This window comes from Anomalospiza imberbis, chromosome 2 (assembly GCF_031753505.1).
Source record: "Anomalospiza imberbis isolate Cuckoo-Finch-1a 21T00152 chromosome 2, ASM3175350v1, whole genome shotgun sequence".
NCBI classification, from domain to species: domain Eukaryota; kingdom Metazoa; phylum Chordata; class Aves; order Passeriformes; family Viduidae; genus Anomalospiza; species Anomalospiza imberbis.
In genome coordinates this window covers 74,477,779-74,498,504 of record NC_089682.1, presented here as the reverse complement: position 1 = coordinate 74,498,504, position 20,726 = coordinate 74,477,779, and the positions used below count along the sequence as shown (strand labels likewise).

Below are 20,726 nucleotides of genomic sequence, written 5' to 3'. Positions count from 1 at the left end.
GCAGTAGTCACCTCTGGTACTGATCCTGCTTCCCTTTCACTCTGCATTCCAACAGGGGTGCAGATCAACACCTCCAGCCAAATCCTCATCTCCAGGACAGCTGCAAGGGCAGTATTTGAGACACCCAATGAATATTACATCCCTGGAGTACCATACAGGGGGAAGGTGATTTTCTTCCCTTGCTTTTTTGCTCCCTCTCATTTGCCAAAGAATATGGTATCTAGTAAATCTAGCTGACCCAAAGCATTTCCTGCTCCTCAGACAGAGTGTTTTACCTCGCAGTGTGTCACATTGCTTGACTGTGTAGCTACAGGTGCTGCATTTCAGGTTCCCTGTTGTGTTTACAGTTTCAGCATCTGCTGAGAGCAATGAGTGGTGTTTCAGCAGGGATCCTGGGATGCAAGGATGTCTCACCTGTAGGCTAGGAGAGAAACTCCTCATGTTCTAGCCACACACACTTTTTGGAGAAGACAGATTTGAACCATGCTCAGCTTCACATTGGAGATGAGGGAGTTGTGCAATTCTCTTGTCTTCTTGGGGCTAGACTGAAGTCTGTAGGTGACCTACACAGGAAGGTCTATGCTTTTCAGAGATAGGAAGGTTTAGGTATGACATTGGAAGAAATATCTGACTTTGGCTTTCCTGCCTCACCCTGTTGACACCAGATTAAGGTTCAGGATCACTATGGAACTGGTATGAAGAACAGGAAAGTTTATCTTGTGATAAGGTTCATGAGGCGTCGGTTTATCAAAACGTACATCACAGATGACAGTGGAATAGCATCATTCAACCTTGACACAACTGCCTGGAACAGCTCATCAGTCTCTTTGGAGGTAAACACCACCTCTGCATATGGGAGAGTCCTTGACCCCTGCCTGTGCTCCCCTCCTGCCCTGCAGCCCCCCTGCCAGCTCAGGTCTGGGCTCACCACACAGCTCTGCACAGAGCCAGCTGGAAGGCACCAAGCCAGCAGCCGTTCCCAAACCAAGCTGATGACAGCCTCACAAAGCACTGAAGCATGAAACTCTTCATTTCTGTGTGTCTCTGTGCCCTGTCAGGGGAGGTTCACACTGGAGGAGTTCATGCGCACTCCTCGAAGGACTGACTTCAGTTACACGAACGCTTACCATCACCTGCAGCCCTTCCATGTCACAACCAAGAGCTTCCTGGACATACACCCACCCACAGAAACACTGCCCTGTGGGCTGAAGCAGAATGTCCAGGTGACCTTCACACTCAGCAGGGATGACCTGGGAGAAGACACCAGCCGTATAAGTTTTGCATATTATGTGAGTAAGGGTAGTAGAACCTGGGCAGAAAGGCTGCACTTGCAGGACCAGACCTCAATGAAAAGCTCGGGATATAATTTAGGTCATCCCTGGAGGGATGACAGCTAAACCTTGTTCTCAGGGGACTGGGTGAATGCTATACCTGGTAGGGTTTGGCCTGGCCACACAGTGATCCTGGTGCTGGGGCTCCAGTCACCTCCATGGAGAGGAGGAGGTTTCTGTCTTTGTAGCCCATCACCCCCTTAGCCTCTGCCAAGGCTGCAGCTGGAAGTTTATTCTCACTTTAAAACTGGTTGGGTATCCCTTTTTCACTCTGGTTATCAAAGAGCTGTTCAGTGGAAGTGGATTTTGGTCTGTTCTGGAGGCCAGCCTACTAAAGGAGAAACACTTTAGTTATTACTCACTAATCTGCAGTGAACCCACTACCCATCCATTGTCCTCACTGAACAGACTAGACCAGAGACTCCTGTGTTAAAGCCTCTCCTCCCAACTGTCATGTCTGCAAATCTCCTCAAGTTTGGGATTGGATTGAGCCCACAGTTAATTTTGGGGGCTTTATTTTGCTTTTGAGAGCAAGATGCACATAGGTAAGTGTGGATGCACTCTGGTGGCAAACAGCAGTCTGCTCATCCCATGTCCCTCCTCCTGCAGGTCACTGGCAAGTCTGGAATTGTTGTCAGGGGCCAGAGGAATATCCAGATCGGGAAACTGAACAGTAAGTTGTCACAGAGAAGTGGAAACAGTTGGTTTCTAGGTTGGTCATGAGAATTGCCAGAGTTTCTCTCCAGTTCCCTCAATCTATAGGTCTGGATCAGTCAGCAAAAAGGACAGAGGGAGGCTGAGGAAGCAATTGTGTCAAATGTGGAAGAGGGCAAAAAGACAGAATGAAACAATGATGGGAAGAGAGACTGGGAGGATGTAGGGGAAGATGGAATACATAGGGTTAGAGAATGGAGGAAGAGGGCAGACAGTGCAGCAGCACAAATGGGTTTGACATTTTGAGATTATATAGCACAAGAAGAAGGGCAGAAGGAGGTGTCGGTGGGCCTATGATGAAAATATTCTGCCTTTCCTTCTTCAGTGTTGAAGGGCTCGTTCTCCATCCCTTTGACCTTCACTGCCGACTTGTCCCCATCACCGTCCTTAGTGGTGTACGCCATCTTCCCCAGCGGAGGGGTCACAGCTGACAGCATCCGTTTGGATGTTGCCTTGTGCTTCCAAAACCAGGTGAGACTCACCTCTGTGGCTGGGGGAGGGCTGATGAGCAGGAGTCAGGAGGCCTGAGGCAAGAAAACCTTCAGATCCTTCCAAGAGAGAACTGGTCAGAAGAGATGGAAGGGGTATCTGCAGCACAGTTCCCAGGGACCGGGAAAGCTTCAGCAGTGACTTCTGATAGCAGTGGCTGAGCAGGGGAGATTCCAGCTAGTCTTCCTCTTTCTATCTGTGCCATCTGTCTGTCATCCTCCTCACACCTCTTTCTTTTTCATATTCCTTACCTGATATGTTGCTCTAGGTCAAGGTAGGATTCCCAGATAAAGAAGCCCATGCAGGGTCAACAGTGCAGCTCCAGCTGCAGGCAGCGCCCGGCTCCCTGTGTGCAGTCCAGGCAGTGGATGAAAACATGTTCTCCACCAGACCAGACCGTGAGCTGACCAGCCAAATGGTAAGTGTCTGTGCAACCAGGCAAAACCTCGGGAGTGATGGATGAGCTGGGTGAGGCAGGCAGGGACTGTGGCAAGGGGAGCTGGAGGCCAGTGAATGAGGAGGTCTGTGTGTGAAGGAGAAAGCAGGGCCTGCCTAGGAAGAAGGACAGGAATTTATATGCATGCTAGGGGAGGATGGAGTGAAGTAACTGGAGGTATCTGCTCCTTTCCCAATCCTTCCCTGCCTGTGAGTTTCCCTAGGTCTATGGTTTGTTCCCTGCTGCCTACCAACGTGGATACCCTGCCCAAGTAGAAGAGTATTCAGATCGCTGTGTGCAGCCTCAGTCCTTGTCATCTCTGCTACGAGGAAGGCCACAACATTCCTTTCAGCCTGACATCTTCAACCTCTTCCGGGTAATCACCTCATGATGTTTCCCAGAGCTGTTGCAATTATGAGCATATGAGGTATTTTCTCACCAAGCAGTCTGAGAGGGCCTTTCCTTCTCCAGACAGACAGACCCTGCTGTCTGCCCCAACTGAACTGTGTTGTCTCAAAAGATGTACAATCCCATTGAGTAGGAATACCTCCATTTCTCTCCACATGTGCACAAAGCAAGGTGATGAAATCCTGGACCATCAAACTCCATTTTTTTGGACTTGAATGGGAATAAGGAATTAGGTCCTAGCTGTGTACTGTTTGTCTATAGTATTAGAGAAAAGAGAGACAGGGAGTGATCCAAATCATTAGACCACGGGTTGTTGACATGGCTTAGTTGTTAGCTGCTCTTTGCCACTGTTTTGAGCAGGTGCTAGGCAGACCTCTAGGGCAGATCTCCTCCATTCCTCCCTCAGCACTCTGTCTGCTTGGGCCATTGCTGCTCTGGGCTTCCTGGGCACTGGGTTGTCCTGACCCCCATGGTTTCTAGAGTAATTTGAAGACCATCAGTCAGTCTTCCCCACTCACAGATGCTTTTCTGCCTCCCTTGCCCTCCCTCTTTTCCTAATAGAACATGGGACTGAAAGTCTTCTCAAACCTTGTAATCAAGAAGCCCTCCCAATGCTCCCGTCGGATGGATAGGAAGCCAATCATAGGTGAGCTGCACTTTGAGCCTACCTGAGACATGAGATCTTTGGGGTTTGTTGATGGTGGATGTTGTCTCTCTTCAGAGTACCGGGTGCTGCTGCCACAGTCCACAGACTCAGTAGGAGTGACCCAGTCCCCATAAAAAAGGGCTCTGAAGAATGTCACTGCCTGGATGTTCCCTGACACTAAAGGATGACACTCCCTTTCCTCACAGACAAACCCAAGGGGGGCCCAGGATCTGTTTCCCAGTGTCTATTCCCATTCCTCAGGCTGTACTGAGACCCAGCTTCTGTCCCCATTTGTAGCCACAGAGACAGCCATGTTCTTCCTCTGTATCTCAGTTTGCACTTGATAACTGTACTAAGCTGGCTCATATGCCTGCCTGTATTTAAACCACTGCTTGCTGTGGAACGGGAACTTTGTGCAGCAAACAAACAGTACTATTGCTCACAGAATTATAGAAGTGTTTGTTAAAATGGCTCTCTGGAGGTTCTCAGTCTCTTGAGCAACAACTCTAGGTCAGGTCAGGAAAGGGCTTTGTCTAACCAAGTCTTGGAAACCTTGCAATCAGTTCACTGCAAGCTTCTTCTCCTGCTATCACTTTCTTTTCCCTTAATTTCTAATCTCTCCCATGAAATCAGTTCAGTCCCATGTGCTTTCCTCTGCCAGACTCTGCTATGTCTCTCTTACTGCTTGCTTTGCCTCCAGACCCACTGCTAGACTGTCTATGGTTGGCAAGATTTACCTCTCCCACTCTGCTGGGACTCCTTACTCTTTCCTTCAGGGGTGCCTTCTACAGAAGACCAAAGAATCAATGAGGAACAACCCCAGTTTACAACTCACAGAAGATTTCACCACTATTTCCCTGAAACTTGGATCTGGAATATGTACTCTGTTGGGTAAGTGAGTCCTGACTTTACAAATGGACATGAGGATGACCCTTTGCTATAGAGACTTGGCTGACTTGAGTTTGTGTAAAAGAGGTGCAAAGAGAACTCTGCATGCAAATTATGTGGCTCTTCTTACATCTGTAGAGTGTCAAACTAGTAGACTTTGAAGTGCAGAACTGAAGTGTACACAGATTTAAGGAGCAGGAGTACACTTCCAGACATGAGTGTACCACCATGAGTGTACAGAGCTGGAATGCTTGGGCAGTGTCATGCTCAGAAGAAGGACATAAAGCCTTCACTGATGGCATTTAAGGAGGTTTATGGCTCTAGGGAAAAAACTGCTGAGAAATGCCTTGCTGTGAGTCACTGCAGCGAAAGTCATTGGCAATACAGCAGAGGTTGATCCAAGCATGAGCACCTGTGTCACCTCCCTCAGCAGGGCCATGAGCACTCCTCATTGCCCTCCTCATTACCTCCTTCTCTCTCCACTGGCAGATGAATCTCTTCATGCAAGTTCTCTCTTCCTCTCAGCTCCAATGGCAGCAGGAATGTCTCAGTCACAGCGCCTGCTGCTGCTGCAGAGTGGAAAGTCAAGATGTTCTGCTTGGCTGGGAGGGGGTTTGGCCTTGCCCCGACCACAAGTCTCAGAACAGTTCAGCCCTTCTTTGTGGACATGATGCTGCCATATTCCGTCATCCGTGGAGAGACCTTCTTGATGAAAGCCACTGTCTTCAGCTACCTGCAGCAGTGCATACAGGTGTGTGCCTGTGCCACAGGTAACACTGTGTGGGACAGGCCTACTCTGCCCTCCAGTTTTAGAGGTCATTGTGCCTTCTCACCTGAGTTGCCCAGTCACTCACCTGCATCTGTCATTCCCGCAGATCCAGGTAGCCCTGGCTAAATCCTCAGACTTCCAGGTGGAGCCATGTCAGACTTGCAGGGACAAGGAGTGTCTGTGTGCAGAGGAGTCCAAGACCTTCATGTGGAATGTCACAGCAGTCCAACTGGGTATGGTAGCAAAAAGGGTGATGGGGAACCCTAAAACCGAAATGAATGAGTGTGGGAAGTCCAGAGAAGTTGCCAGAGCCATGTCTCCTCTGAATCCTGAGATTTGTCCTTAATGGTGCAAACATGCAATCCATTATGTTTGTTTCTTTCTCTCTTCTTAGACAGACTCACCAGAAAGGGCAGGAACTCCTGAAGAGAGGGCTGTGGGATCAGCTGGGAAGGAGGAGGTTGCGTGGATGTGGGTGGGGGAATTTTGTATTGCTGGTCCTGTGCTTCATATGCAATGGGAAGGGTATGCTGAGGTCCAAGGTCTGCTGGACCCTCTATTGTTCAAGTCAGTGAAGTCACTGCCGGTGAGACATTACTGAGTTTTCTCATGCTCAGGGTGTCTGATCAAGCTGTCAGCACTGGCTGGCTCACCTTCACTGGCCAAACCACCGAGGCCATGAAGACCGACAACCCAAAGCATCTCAGACCACTATTGATTAAAAAAAAATTACTCAATTTGGCCACAGGTGTAAGAAAAGGACTCTGTTAAATTTATTTGCTAGGGACTCTGAACATCTCAGTGAGGGCAGAGGTACTGGACACCACGTCGCGGTGTGGGGGCAGGAAGCCTTTGCCAGATGCTGTGAGGGAGAGGCACACACTGACCAAACACTTGCTGGTCCAGGTCAGTACGAGAACAACCTCATTTCTGTCTATGGTATCCCTGCCCAAGGCAGAAGGCAGACTGAGGTGGGCTAAATAGTTTTATCACCTCAAATTTTGGCCAGAACAGCATACCAAAGCTGTGGTTTAGTTCACTATTTCTCCCAGGACTTAGCCAAGCCTATTCTTGCAGTACTCTTTCTTGAGCTGCATTCCCATGTCTGTGTTTCTCCCTGTACCTTTCCCTGCTTTTCATGCTGTACCCGAGCTTTTGTATGTGCTCACTGGCCAAAGAGCCCTGTCCCTTGGGCTTACTCTTGATCCTTTGAGCAGTGAAGCAGGCAGACCTGCCAAAAATGAGGAAGCTGGAGTCCCTGACCTCTGAATTCAGACTTGAACTTTCTCTGAAATGTTGCTGTCATTTGGGAATTTTATGTGTATTTTTGTTTCTCCATATCCCACATGCATGTTTCTGCCCTGGCAGCCAGAGGGTGTGTTAGTGGAGAAGTCCTACAGCTCCCTTCTGTGCCCAAGAGGAGGTATGTGCCTGAGACAAGGTATGTGCACAGCCTGAATGGGCTCTGCAGCCTGAAATAACTACACCTGAAAGCAGAACTAAACTGTGGGAGGTCTCATGACAGAATGTTTTGAAATTATTTTTCACATAGGAAATTTCACTTCCTATCAGCCACGAATGAATAAGAAATATTATTCCCACATGCGCTGTCCTACATGAATTTGCTGATGAGTATTAGTGGCAAAAACCTGCTCTGTAGTCTCCTTCCTGCAGTGCAACTCTTGGATGTTCCTGGGGCTCGATAGTCACCAGTGAGAAGTGCTCCAACCCTCCCACCCTGTCCCTGCAGCATTGCAAGTCTCACAAGGATGTCCTCCAGTTGAGCGATGTCCAGCTGTGATCCTTGTGAGCCTTCTGAAGTGTAGTGGATTGAGCTGAAGTGAAGCTTGGCGGGCCCTCAGCCCCACCAGCAGCTCTCATGTACGGCCTAATCTGAAAAGCTTCCAGGCAATGCACCTCGCTGCAATGACCAGGACAGTCGGTGTGAGGGATGGAGGCAGTGTCCCACTTACCTGGGTCAGTCTTGTCTCTCCAGTTAGAGGCTTTTGGCTTGGTTTTTCATGCTGCACCTTTTATCCTACTGTTATCAGGAAACGTGGCTGAGGAACCCGTGTCCCTTCGTCTCCCTGACAATGTAGTAAAGGCATCTGCCAGGGCTTCCATTTCTATCACAGGTAAGTGAATTCTCTTGTGGGCTCACAGACTGCTGGTCTGCATCAGAGCAAGCCTTAACTTGGTGTCAGAGGATCCACTTGACATGAAACTGCCCAAAAGAGAGCATGCTGTGTTTCTATTCCCTGCAAACACCAGGCTTTCAGATTTTTGGCTTTTATGGGAAGAGTAATCTGCACAGGAGAATAATTCTTCTTTTTCTAGCTAGGACCTTGGAGCAGAGACTTTGGACCTTGGCTATTTCTGTGTAAACAGTAAAGCTCAAAACCATGCTACAGCAGAAGCTCCTGGAGAGAAGAACTCTTTCTCAGCATTACAAAGTTGCAAAGAACCACTTTGGAGAGGGTACTGGGACTGGCCATACCTACCATTAAATACATCTATTTGTTTTGCAGGCCAGACTGGTATGAAGCCAGGCCTGGCATAAGTAGCCATGAATACTGTGTAACAGAACCCGACAGAGGAAAAAACACAAGGCTTTTCTGACTGGCTGGAGGACTTATGGACACCTTCACACCATCTGACTAGCACCCTTGCTGGTTTCCTCACATTTTGATGCTTGACATATGGCCAGGTAGAACAGGCCTGGCTAAAGACCTGGCATTTCAAACTTTCCCTGAGTGCTGTTATATTTGCTTGTCTATATGACACAGACTGAGCAGATGCAGCTCTGCTGACAGCCTTTTACAAACAGTATTTGTTATAGTTGGAGCTCTTCAGAATGCAAAAGCTGATAAGGGAACTTATTTCCAGGGACTCCATAGAGTTGTAATGATGCCAAGCTGGAAAGAGGCAAAACAGTCACCACTCTCCATCTTGCACTCAATTGTTTACTCCTCTTTCCTCCTTTCTCCAGTGCTTTCCCCCTGCTGAGATAAAGCACTGTTATCCCCTGCCTGGCTGAAAAGGCATCTCAAATAATATTTACACTTTCTTTGCTTTTTACACCCTTGGATAGGTGACCTCATGGGGATAGCACTGCAGAACCTGGACCACCTGGTGCAGCTGCCCCATGGCTGTGGGGAGCAGAACATGGTGCTGTTTGCCCCCGTTGTCTATGTGCTGCAGTACCTGGAGAAGACGAGGCAGCTGAGCCCTGAGATCAAGGACAGGGCAACACGATTCCTGCGCAATGGTGAGTACAACAGACCCACCTTGCCCCTCTGCCTTCCCGTGTCCAACATACCAGTAACTCTTGCCCTTGCACCCACTCTGTCAGCACTGTCCCCTCTGCGTTACTGTGCCATATTAATCACTGTTCCCACCTACCCAGGGTATCAGACACAACTTCTTTACAAGCACACAGATGGCTCCTACAGCTTCTTTGGGCAGAAGGATGGAGAAGGAAACACTTGGTAAGCACTGCAAACATCCCTCACTTCTAATTTTTCCTGTCTGGATCAGAGCACATAATGTATTTGAGAAAGCTGACATCTTTGGGATGGACACAGAAGGAACTCTCTGCCAGGGAGAGTCCGAGCAGACTTGGAAAACTTGGAAAAGCAGTCAGGCAGGGCAGCAGAGTTTCTGGGAAAGTGGAACAGCAAAGATGTGGTCCCAGGGAATGAAAGGTCTTTTTTTTTGTCTCTGTGCCCCTGCTGTTGGCCCACAGACGACATCAGGTCATGCTAGTGGTGACCTGGGAGCCAAGAGGGGTACACATGTCTGGAAAAAAGTCAGGTGAGAGCAATGAAAAATCCTCTCTTCAGTGAGTGGAGAGGAGCTGTCTTGGCACAGCATGCACCTATGGTGCTTGGCTATGATGAATGGCGAAAGGAAGGGAGGAAGAAACTGGGGAATTCCAGATTGTCTCTAGTAATTCGGGGGAGATAAAGTGGAACAGGTAAAAGTAGAAGTAGGAGGGTTTTCACCTGTGAAATTACTGGATAAAGCACTAAGTAGTATGTAAGTAGTATATCTGTGGAGACAGAGGCAGGGAGAGAAGCCACTGGGATGGGTCCTGTGGACCATTTCCACTTTTAGATTGATTTTCCTTATGAAAAATACTCTTTTATGCACCCCCATTATGTCACTAGTTCAGGGACAAGCACCAGGAGGACCTCTGACTGTCTCTTTGCCTTTTTTTTTTTTTTTTGTTTGCCTCTTTTTCTTACAACTCATCCTCTTCCTAGGTTGACAGCTTTTGTACTCAAGAATTTTGGCCAAGCCAGAAAATACATCTACGTAGATGACAAGAACATCCAGGACGCTCTACGCTGGCTAGAGCAAAACCAGCTCCCCAGTGGCTGCTTTGCCACCAAGGGGAACTTTTTTCACTCCTCCCTAAAGGTAATGGTGGGCCAGGCAGGTAGCACTGCTAGGGAATGACTGGAGAGATTTTTGACAGCAGAAGATGGTAGGATCCCAAAGGATCCTAGAAAGTCATTCTGTAACCTGTGCAAGCCCTAAAGAGAGGGAAAACATGAGAGGAATGCTTTTCCTTCTGAGGAGTGGGCCCTCCTAACACCCCGTAAGAGTGAAAAATGTGTTTCCCTCACAGGGCAGCATGGATGATGATGTCTCTCTGGGGGCCTATGTCGCTGCAGCACTGCTGGAGATGGGTCTGCCACTGCAGGTGAGCACGCTCAGCTCACTCCTGCTCCCTCTGCTCTCCTGGTCACCACCATGGGGGTATGCCAGCTTGTGATTCTGGTGTTCTCCAGGCCATGAACTGGGAGGGAACTTCTGGGAATGAGTCAATGTTTGGTCAAATGATGAAGTCATTCCTCAAAAGAGCCAGTGTTGTGAAACTGGCCTGATGCAGTAGTATTTATGGCAATGGCTCCCAGTGCACACTGGGGCTGCACTGCCTGTTTTCTGAAGACAGTCTCTAATTTAACGGGTTTCATTGGAACTACATTGGGAAACCATAGTGTGGCTCCCTGGAATGAGTTCCCCAGCCCCTATTTCACCCCTGTCAGAGTTTGGCACGTGTCTCCTCCCAACACAGGGCAAGCTGATGCAGACTACTCTCCGCTGCCTGCAGAAGGTGGTTCACAACATCACCAACATCTACACAGAAGCCTTGCTGGCCTATGCCTTTGCCCTGGCTGGGGATTATGAGACAACCCAGGAGCTGCTGTACAAACTGGAGGAACAGGCCATCAAATCAGGTGCTGCCTGCTGGAGTAATGTACGCTGAGCTACAGCAGTCGAAAACTATATATGTATTTTTATATAATACATTTATATATAAGATACTCCTTGTATTTATGCAGTAACTGCATTGTGTGACTGAAAATACAATAACGTATTTGATAAACCGCGAGAGTGACTTAGAAATAGTTTCCTCAGACTGGGGGATTTCAAGGTCCCTTTGAGGGAAGAGATAGGAGTCTGTAAACTAAAACAAGGTGAAGCCTTGGAGAATAAATTCAAGAAAGCAATCCTGGCCCGAGTATAGGGAATGTACTGAAGGAGCCCTGAAAGCACTATGGGGTTTGTTTCCTCTGAAACCCAAATTATGTCCTGCCTAAATAGCCTTCATAATCCTTTTCCTTCTGCAGGAGGACAAATCCACTGGAGCCCCAAGCCAAGCTCTCCAGCTTCCAACGACTTCTGGCCTGGCACTCAGTCAGTGGATATAGAGCTGACAGCCTATGTGCTCCTGGCGTACCTCTCCAAGCCACGGGTGCACGCCGGTGACATGACAACTGCAGCTGGCATTGTGGCCTGGCTGATGCGGCAGCAAAATGCCTACGGGGGTTTTGCCTCCACCCAGGTAACCAGCAGCTCCCCATGGATCCTTTTGTACCCTAGGTTGGCAGCACAAGTCCTCTTGAGGTCTTCAGGTTCCGAGCCAGTTCCATTATGGCTGATGCTGTCAGAGGAGTGACTGTCTCTCCCTCTCTAGGACACAGCTGTTGCCTTGCAAGCCTTAGCGAAATATGCAGCGAGGACGTTCAGCACATCAGGCCAAGCAGTGGTGAGGGTGAGGTCCCAGAGGGCCTTCGGGAAGGCATTCCAGGTGAGCCGCCAGAAGCGGCTGCTGGTGCAGCAGGCAGCACTGGTGGAGATCCCAGGGCAGTTCTTGGTGCAGGCCCACGGCAGCAGCTGTGTCTTCACTCAGGTGAGGAGGTGGGATGAGCATGGAGGGAGGAGGACTCTGCCTCTTTTCTCCTGCATGAGATCATGCCTGGCCTGTGTTTTCTGCTCCTGGCCCTTATCCTGCAGACAGTGCTGAGGTACCACGAGATTTCCCCACGGACTCCTGTGATCTTCACGCTGCGTGTCAGCACAGAGCTGAACAACTGCAGCCAGGTGAACCCGCACATCCTCACCGTCCGCATCCTCACCAGGTGACTCCAAGGGCTGCTTCCTCCTCCAGCAAGATGGAGTGAGCTTGGGAACAGCAGCCAGGAAGGTCTCAGGGCTCTGGGAGACACCCAGCCCGTGGGGCGAACAGGACAGAGGGTGAATTGGACAGGTGGAAGGCTTGGAGGGGGAAGGTGCTGGCTAACTCCTGTGAGAGGGAGAAGTGGCTGCCATGTCCCCAGTCCCAAATGGGATACCTGGCTAAGGGTGTGGTGGTGGAGGGAAGAGGGGCTGGGAGGGCACTGTCCTCACAGAGTCAGATCCTCAGTCTGTTTTTTCTTCTCCAGCTACATTGGGAGCAGAGTCACATCCAACATGGTGATCATAGAGGTCTCCCTGCTGTCTGGATTCATCATGACTTCCAAATCCAGAATGTTGGTAAGAATTTTGGAAGAAGAAAACCCAGCTGTTGTAAATGGATCCTGTTGAGAATTGTTCATTTCAGGCCAGGTTGATAGCTAAATTTGCAGGAGACCTTTGCTGTTGCAATTGCACCAAAACTTCTTGTTTTCTTACAGCCCCCACAAGGGAGATCAGAGGTGGTTCAGCTTCCCCCACTGACAGTGTTTGGACTGGGGCCAGGAACAAAGTGTACTGCTGGCTGTGCTGATACCAGGATTTGTTTGTCAGAAAGTCTAAGACAGGATTTCTCAGAGATACTCTAGCTCTAGCTAAAAATATTCTTTTGTTTTCCAATTAAATCATAAATTTAAATCACAGCCCCCATGCAGGTCTTTAAAAGCACTTGAATATTCAGTGAGGTGAAGTAAGAATCTCTACTGGTGCCTGCACCTATATGCTGACCAACATAGCAGTCACATGTACTACCCACACAGCCTTTGGTCCCCAGAGGGGGAGATTCCTCTGCCCTGAGCAGGGTCAGTGTGTTTCATACATGAGATGCTCACAAGGATTATCCAAGAGGGACTAGCAAAGATATAACCACTGAGAAATGCACAGTTCCACAGAGAGTCCAGCTCTATACCTTCCCCTCACCAAAACACTGGCTCTCTCAGGTCAGGAATCCCTAAGGAAAATGCTCACACATTTCATTCTATTATTGTTTCCTATCCTAGCTGGAGAACAGAACCATTGTTAAGAAAATAGAAGTGAAAGCTAATGTGGTCTACATTTATCTGGAGAAGGTAAGTGAGAACAAAATTATTTGGTGTGGCACAGTGAGAGCAAAAGATCAGAGGACCGGGAGCTGTGTGAGAAGCCCGAGGCTGGTCTAGGTAAGAAAAGAGCACTGGTAGAATTGAAGGTTGAGGAAGTTTGCCCAATTTCATTGTCATTGGATTAGAATAATGCTATTCCTCACACAGTACTCCATTTTAAAGTCCAGAATCTCTAATGGATTAGAGAAATATAGTGCAGGAAAACATTCAAATCAGGGAAGATGAAGATGCTGTGACTTTTTCTCCCCTTCCTTGCTAATTTCCTTCCATCTCCACTAGCTCAATGATGAATCTCAGACTTTCATTCTGCAACTGGAGCAAGTAATTCAGGTGAAGAACCTGAAACCAGCTGGCATCAAAATCTATGATTACTACCAGCCAGGTGGGTTGCAGATTTCCTGCTGTTCGTGGGTGGGGAGCTGGGTTCCTGATTCTCTGGCTGGGAAGAGACATGCAGTCTTCTCTGTGTGCATCCATGTGTCATAACCTTCCTCATTTCCTTTTGCAGAGGAGCAAGCCTTGGCTGAATACAATGCTGTCTGTAGTTGAGGTAGGAAGCAAATTCCAACAGTGGCATCAAGAAATGGTGGGTGTTGGGTGGAAAACATGGAATATAAGCAGGAAGGGGAATGGTAAGCAGTGGGGAACATGTACCCAGCTAGAAACAGGAAGTATCTGTTTCTAGGTCTGTGGATCAGGTTTTTTAATGCTCCATCTCCTCCTGTGCACGTCTGCACCTGGAGGGGCAGGGTTTTGTACATAAGCAGAGGTAGAGAATTTATTTTCCCAGCTGCTCTTAAATGCAATTTTCCTGGTTTGGGAAAAAAACAGTAAACCTGAATAATCATTCAGTCAGACAGTTCTAGTCTTCTACTTTTAATAAGACGCCACACACAGTCTGAGCCTTCCAGAAACTAACTGCTCAGCAGGAAATTCCAAGCATTTTCTCTTTTCTTCGTATCTCCATGTGGTGACAGTTGGCAGGGGTGACAAAGGACTGATGGGCAGAGACTGCAGAGGAGGGATCTATCCCTGTTCCTGTGAAGACAATAAAAGACAATTAAAAAAAAAAAGTTCCTGAAGTATTAAAACTAACCACTGGGAATGTAGGAGTGTTTTCTGTACCTTGTGACAAATGGTACTGTCAGGCCAAGAAGGACAGAGTTCTTATCACCCAGAGGGTAGTTGGGCACTGGAACAGGTTTCCCTGGGAAGTGGTCACAGCACCAAAACTGACAGAGTTCAAGAAGCATTTGGCCAATGCTGTGAGGCACATGGTGTGACTCTTGGGGCTGTCCTGTGCAGGGACAGGAACTGGACTCCATGATCCTTGTGGGTCTCTTCCAACTCAGGATGTTTTATGACCTAAGATTCTCTCTCATTTTATCTATACAAAGCTTATGTCAGAATCTCTGGTAAGGGTGTGGAGCTTGTGGCAAACATCCCAGGACAGGGCTGTGTGCCTGCCTCAGGTGATTCATGGAGCAAGTGGCTTTCCCAGTCTTGTGGGCTGTGGGCAGGAAAGCACACAGGTGCAAGGAAAGTTTAGAGTAGGGGCAGGCATTGGTCAAGCTTAAGCTTTGTCTTTGCTCAGCATGGAAAGAGGATGGGCAGGTGTCCATTCCCTAGTGTGGATCAGAAGGCAGGCTGAGATGGAGAAAGGCTTGGCACTGAAATGTGGCCAGGCCCTGCAGTAAAGGTGAGCATGGCATGTTGTGTGCACAGGGCTGGAGGGATGCAAAACTACAGGGAAAGTGCCAGGAAAGGGAACTGTGGTGACTTGAATAAAGTGTATTTGATGCAAAGGGCCAGGACTGGTGATAGTACTTGGTACATGCAGTTCTTGTTTTCTAAAACATATCTCCAACTTTGTCATGATCTTGCCACATCAAATCTTCTACTTCAGTTCTTTTCCCCTCAGTTTAACCACTGGGATACAAGAACTCATCCTTACTTGGCATTGCAAATTGCTTTCTACCCTGGACCTGCAGTCTGGCAAGTTTCTTGACCAAGGGCCTTTGCCTGCATCTCCCTACCTTTCCATATTCTTCAGGACTGTGCCTGTGATAACAAAAGAGGTGTTGGGCCCTCACCTCACTTGCACGGGACACTGTAGCTCATCACTGCAGTTTCTTCTGGAAGACAAGAAAGAAAGTGCTGGTGAGGCATATTGTCAAAAACCCACGAAAGCAATCCAGCATTGTGCCACTGTTCCTGGGAGAGGTGTTCCCTCAGTTTACAGGCTACAGCTCCCCTCTATGTGACACATGAAACCACTGGTGTGTGCCCATGACTCTGCAGCTGGTCAGGATTCACCCAAGGCATGAGGCTGCAAGTCCCAAAGAGGTCCATCACAGTTATGAATGCTATGCAGTTATGAAGGCTTCACTTTCTGAAGGAGCAGCAATGCCTGACACATTTCTAGCTTTTCTTCCCACTAGGAACCCCACAGCACAGAGGACAAGTTGGTTTTGGTTTTATTCTTCTAAGGGGGCCCTTACTCTTCTGAGTCATCCCCCCACTATGGTCCTTCTGCCTTTTCTGTCTCCGACAAAATAAGTGCTCAAAAGCGCAGCTCATTGCTCCACTCTTGTTGGGACAGCCAGACCCTCAGTGATTCTACACGCCAGCCTGGAGTTCTGGAGCCAGAGGGAGAAGGAAATACCATTCTGAAAACCAACAGGTTAAGTTCATGCCTAGACAGCTTCTAAGGGATAGTCAGATAACCATGTCAGAGATGGTATTGTCTTAGACTCGAGAAAATTCAGAAATTTTCTTTCCAGAAGTACATTTGGGTAGTTTTTGCAGCATCTGAGCTCACCTGGCATATAGTAATCATAGATCTTGATATTGGCTGGTTTATGATCCTTCACTTGCATGTCCTGCTTCACCAGGAAAGTGTAGGTTTGAGGCTGTCTAGTCAGCTAAGACCAAGAAATGCAAGGATTAAAAACAGAAAAGGACAAAAAAGTCCTGTAAAATGACCCCTTTCACCTACTTGCACTCAGGCTCTGTAGAGACCTCAGCACTGTAACACATCTGTTCTGCTTTCTAGTCCATCTCAGAAATATCTTTTACTTCCCATTCTACCTCCCCTTTTTGGTCACCAAATTTAACTCAGCTCATGAGGAACATCAAAAACCTACGGAGTCAGTGTGCACTGCCTAAATGGCGTGCTAGTGTTCCCCACCAATCCCACCTTCCCATCCAGCTCTACTCTGAGCTCCTTCATGCACCTAGCCTCAGTGGCTACTTTCTTATTCACAGTGACATCAGCTCTTATTCTCCAGTCTCACATAACCCTCATCCTTAAGCAGACAAATACAGGCTGTGGATGAACATCTGCTGTAGGGTAGTGGTTACATGACCTGCTGTTGATTGCGGTGAACCTTGTGTTACCTGGCAGCTTGAGCTGAAATATTTCTCTGTATTTACTGCTCTGTGCTGTAGATATAATGAAAGCAGCAGCTCTGCAAGCCTAATGCATCCATGTGACACTAACCCACTTCCTATGGGGCCAGCTTAGCTCAGCCTACTGACAGAAACTGAGGATGAAGAATCACAGAAATGCTCCTTAGAAATTCTGGAGTTTTAAATACATGCCAGGTCTCATTTCTGGTGCTATTTAGGTATTCATGGAGCTAGAAAAAGGCTGGAGTGGTTGTTAATCTGTTCATTCATGAGGCTGTGGAGTGAACACTTCTGTTCACACAACCTTCTGGTTTGGTTTAAAATTATCTTGGCAAAATCCATGAGCAATCTTGCATGCTCTCTGCTGCATTCAGGTTGGTTAAGAGCTTTCCAAGATTTCAGGCTTGCTTGGATTTGCTAGATGGATCTTATTACTATTCCCCAATCCTACTCAGGCACCATATACATGGACTTTCAATAGTCTCTGAACAGTGCCAACAGATAGGCTTAAAATGAGAATTTGACTTGTTTCACTCAAGTTAAGTAGCCCTGTAAGTGGCTCTACAGATGAACAACTGCCAATTGACACTTCTCCAGATGAGCAAATGTGGCTGGTATGCAGGAACAACAGCTCTGGATAGTTAAAATAGTAATGAAACCAGTAAACAATAATAAAAGCTGTCAGTCCATAGCCCCTTTAATGATGCCCAAATTACACTCACTTCCTCCAGGTAGAGAACGACTTGGTCAGCTTTGCTTTCAACTTTCTTCACTAAAGGCATTTTCTTTAGCTGAAAATAGGGGGAAAATATCAGTAATGCTTTAAGAAAAAGCAGAAATATTCAGGGATATTTTGTCCTTGTGAGAGGATTGGCAAATATTTACATGGCCAGGGAAGCTGTTGATGTATGGAAAGGCAAGGTGCAGCTTGGAAGAGACTTTGAGTATAAGGATTGCTTAGGAAGAAAATAACCCTATTTCTCTGCCCACAGGAATGATCACATTTCAGCATACAGTCCTGCATGATGGACATCCATCACTGTTCCCATCCCAGCTGGACACAAATTCATGGTCTCACCTCTTCCAGTGAACCTGCCACGGGGCTGTATCCAGACAGCAGCTCCACTTGGATCAGGACCATGTTGGTAGACACACGGTTCCCTGTGTAGCTGCAGCAGGAACCCAGGGGACAGCACTAATGTTACTTTCTGAGCCATGATCTCCAGATACTCCAGCCCAGCTTTCGTACTCAGGTGGAGGAATGTGCCTTTCTTTCCAGTGTTTCTCCTGTAAGCATACCTCTTTCTGCACTGTAATAAATCTTTGTGCTTCACTTGATCTCGCTTTTAATTGTGCCAAGGAGAATAAGTTCCTTGGAAGCCTTCTGGTGTTACCTTCTTTAGGCATGGCAGGGACTATCACATCCTATGCCTGTTCTCTTGGCAGTTCTGTCCCAAGGCAGGAGTACAGCAGAGGAGAGTGGTGTGACAGTCAACCGGGAGCAGAGGAGGGAACACTTAGGAGTATGTGGCAGTCCCACAGAACCTTCACATCATTAGTGTTTTGAGACCTAATGCTAGAAGGGGCTGAGACCCAAAGTCCTTGGGCATATTTATGGTGAGGTGCATGGGACAAGACAGGACTACAGCCTGAGCCACCTGTCTGGGGCCTTGTGCCTTGCCCAGCTGGGGAGAGCACAGTGGGGTCACCTCAGCACATGGACCCCACCAGTGAAGGGGAACCCTGCCAGCAAGAGACTGGTGTGGTGCCAGAAGTCTCTCAGCACAGGGGAGGAAAGGGGCAACTGAGTGTCTCCTACCGAGCACGAATGGTGACAGGGAACCGGGTGGCGTCGGGGACGGTGCACTCTGTCTGCACGGATACGGCAAAGGTGGCCTCGCTCCTCAGTGGAGGGATGTGGTACCTCAGGATGGCCTGCCAGGACAGAAAGAAGCTGGATGGCAGAGAATAGCAGGGTTTTTCTGCTGGAGAGTATTCTTGGCTAGGCTCAGCTACTGTTTGCTGTCTTGTATTGGTGTAAGAGAAATCCATGTGACAGAAGCAGAGGTTCTGCTAGTAGTGCACTGCTCCTGGTGGATTTTTGGAGGAGAGGAGCTGCTCTGGCTGGATAGAGATGATCCAGATTTCATCAGGGGAGTAGATGTTATCTTCCTGTTGGATTACAGCTACCCCCACCAGCCTTGAAGCCCAGATTCTTGCAAGTTACTACAGCAGTTTGTTTTCACGGTTGGCTAAGTAGCAAGGTAAGATGTTCTCTGACTTTCAAGGCTTTTCACCAAAAAAGCTTCTTCTTCCTGGCTGGGCTTACCTGCAGGAAAAGACACCCATGGCCCTGCACATGCAGGGTGTAATCTTGGGGAATGGCTGGCAGCTCCACTGTCTGCAGCAGGAGGCGATTGCTTTTGTCTACTCGGAAGTTTTGGCTGAACCCCTTGGAAGTGAGAGAAACCTGAAGATCAGGGCTATCCTTGCTGAAGATGTTGGTTGCATAGAGGGCTAGGGCTTCCAGAGCAGCAACCGTGTCCTGAGGAAAAAGAAAAACATCAGGAAAAGTAGGATTCCTGCTTCCTATGTGTGCCCAGTCCTTAGCCTTTTCCTCCCACATACTGCAGCTATAACACAATAAAGGTTGAGCTTTTCCCTTTGGCTTTTAGCTTGGGATTATCCATAATTCCCAGGACTTGTAAATCCATACATCCTTTTTTAATTTATTCATTTTTCTTTTTTTACTATGGGCTGTTAGAACCCACTGCTCTCAAAAAACCAGCATCAAATCTGATGATGATGGCTCAAGGGCATTACCTGGGTTGAAGCAAAGCCGCCATATGGGTTTTGTTGCTTGGTGAGCCAAGACACAATCTTGGATGCCTTTTTGATTTCATCTGACGACAAGCTTGACTTTGTAAGATGAGCCATGAGGATACTAGATGTCAATTCCACATCAACAGATGGAGCCCGATACCAAGACAGGGAATCTTCTTCCTGTTTGGACTGTTGACTCCAGAATATTTGGTCATCTAGAGGTGGAGTGGGAACATTTAGGGAGTATGTAGCTGTATTTAATGACCCTGGAATTCTACTTAGGCACTGTATATAGGTACTAAACAAACACATACATTGGACATAATACAGTTGGACAAGATATACATGCATAGCTCCCTATTTGCTCCCCACACCCTGCTTTTCTCAGCAAAACCTTAGGCCTGCAGACTGGGGAGGAGCTCCACAATATCCATGAAGCTCCCCTGGTTTGGGTGACTGGGAGGCCAGGACTGTGAGATAATCCATAGAGACAATCTGTCTCACAGTGTGGATATCACCTGGGACAGCTTGGCAAACTGAGGCTTGGATAGCCAAGCCTTGGACTCACCACAAAGCTCTGGCAGTACTTGTCCTCCCCTACTCCTGCCCTCCATTCCCATGGTTGTTCAACCCAAGGATTTCCACATGGTTCGGCCAGTGGCCCTCCTTCCTGCCCCAGAGTCTGTGGTACCTGATATTATGGCAGCCTTATCCAATCTTTTGAGGATTTTCTGCCTGAGGGCCTTGTCCCCTGCCACTGCAAAGGCATTTGCAGCCAGTGCCAGGCTGTAGAGGTTGGGACTGCCAGTATCAGCATGGACCAGGTCCCTTATACACTTCAAAGCTTTCCCCACAACCGGGTCCTAGGATACAATTGAAAGCACTCTCGTTATGGGCAGGGTGTTTGGGAAGGGAATGCAGGGTGGAAACCAAAGGCAGAGCCCAGGCAGTGCCTGCGAGAGGCTGTGCACACAGCCCGCTCCTGCTCCCGATACTCACAGAGTGAGGCATCCCCGAGTGTATGAGAGCTATCACGATCACAGAGCTCAGCCCCAGGCCTTCCTCCACTGCACCCTGCAGACACCACAAAACACAGACGAGGGATGCTATGAGAAGGGAGAGGGGAAAGTTTTCCAGTGCCTTCTGGTCCCCTAGCAAATGCCAGCATAGGCAACAGTGCTGGGTC

General features: G+C 48.2%; 2 protein-coding genes across 3 annotated transcripts in view; one reads left to right on the top strand and one right to left on the bottom strand.

The window, feature by feature from the left end:
- Positions 1-18,055, top strand: part of LOC137469210 (alpha-2-macroglobulin-like protein 1) — a 26,916-nt gene extending 8,861 nt beyond the window's left edge. Inside the window, exons 10-36 of the mRNA XM_068181739.1 lie at positions 56-165; positions 666-833; positions 1,059-1,289; positions 1,941-2,004; positions 2,371-2,516; positions 2,803-2,952; positions 3,194-3,346; positions 3,940-4,024; positions 4,801-4,915; positions 5,438-5,663; positions 5,788-5,914; positions 6,466-6,587; positions 7,050-7,104; positions 7,733-7,816; positions 8,773-8,949; positions 9,088-9,169; positions 9,947-10,103; positions 10,315-10,389; positions 10,765-10,927; positions 11,321-11,535; positions 11,668-11,883; positions 11,988-12,112; positions 12,416-12,506; positions 13,205-13,273; positions 13,586-13,688; positions 13,815-13,856; positions 17,710-18,055. Coding sequence (XP_068037840.1) covers positions 56-165; positions 666-833; positions 1,059-1,289; positions 1,941-2,004; positions 2,371-2,516; positions 2,803-2,952; positions 3,194-3,346; positions 3,940-4,024; positions 4,801-4,915; positions 5,438-5,663; positions 5,788-5,914; positions 6,466-6,587; positions 7,050-7,104; positions 7,733-7,816; positions 8,773-8,949; positions 9,088-9,169; positions 9,947-10,103; positions 10,315-10,389; positions 10,765-10,927; positions 11,321-11,535; positions 11,668-11,883; positions 11,988-12,112; positions 12,416-12,506; positions 13,205-13,273; positions 13,586-13,688; positions 13,815-13,855 — 3,350 coding nt within the window. The 3' untranslated portion in view covers position 13,856; positions 17,710-18,055. The remainder of the gene's footprint in view (positions 1-55; positions 166-665; positions 834-1,058; positions 1,290-1,940; positions 2,005-2,370; positions 2,517-2,802; positions 2,953-3,193; positions 3,347-3,939; positions 4,025-4,800; positions 4,916-5,437; positions 5,664-5,787; positions 5,915-6,465; positions 6,588-7,049; positions 7,105-7,732; positions 7,817-8,772; positions 8,950-9,087; positions 9,170-9,946; positions 10,104-10,314; positions 10,390-10,764; positions 10,928-11,320; positions 11,536-11,667; positions 11,884-11,987; positions 12,113-12,415; positions 12,507-13,204; positions 13,274-13,585; positions 13,689-13,814; positions 13,857-17,709) is intronic.
- Positions 14,167-20,726, bottom strand: part of LOC137469206 (alpha-2-macroglobulin-like protein 1) — a 24,379-nt gene continuing 17,819 nt past the window's right edge. For both annotated transcript variants that reach the window (XM_068181735.1, XM_068181736.1), the window contains exons 27-36: positions 20,540-20,614; positions 20,232-20,403; positions 19,541-19,755; positions 19,047-19,262; positions 18,537-18,652; positions 17,796-17,886; positions 17,440-17,508; positions 16,128-16,230; positions 15,400-15,441; positions 14,167-14,344 (exon numbers count right to left, since the gene is read on the bottom strand). In XM_068181735.1, the coding sequence (XP_068037836.1) occupies positions 15,401-15,441; positions 16,128-16,230; positions 17,440-17,508; positions 17,796-17,886; positions 18,537-18,652; positions 19,047-19,262; positions 19,541-19,755; positions 20,232-20,403; positions 20,540-20,614 (1,098 nt within the window). In that variant the 3' untranslated portion in view covers positions 14,167-14,344; position 15,400. The remainder of the gene's footprint in view (positions 14,345-15,399; positions 15,442-16,127; positions 16,231-17,439; positions 17,509-17,795; positions 17,887-18,536; positions 18,653-19,046; positions 19,263-19,540; positions 19,756-20,231; positions 20,404-20,539; positions 20,615-20,726) is intronic.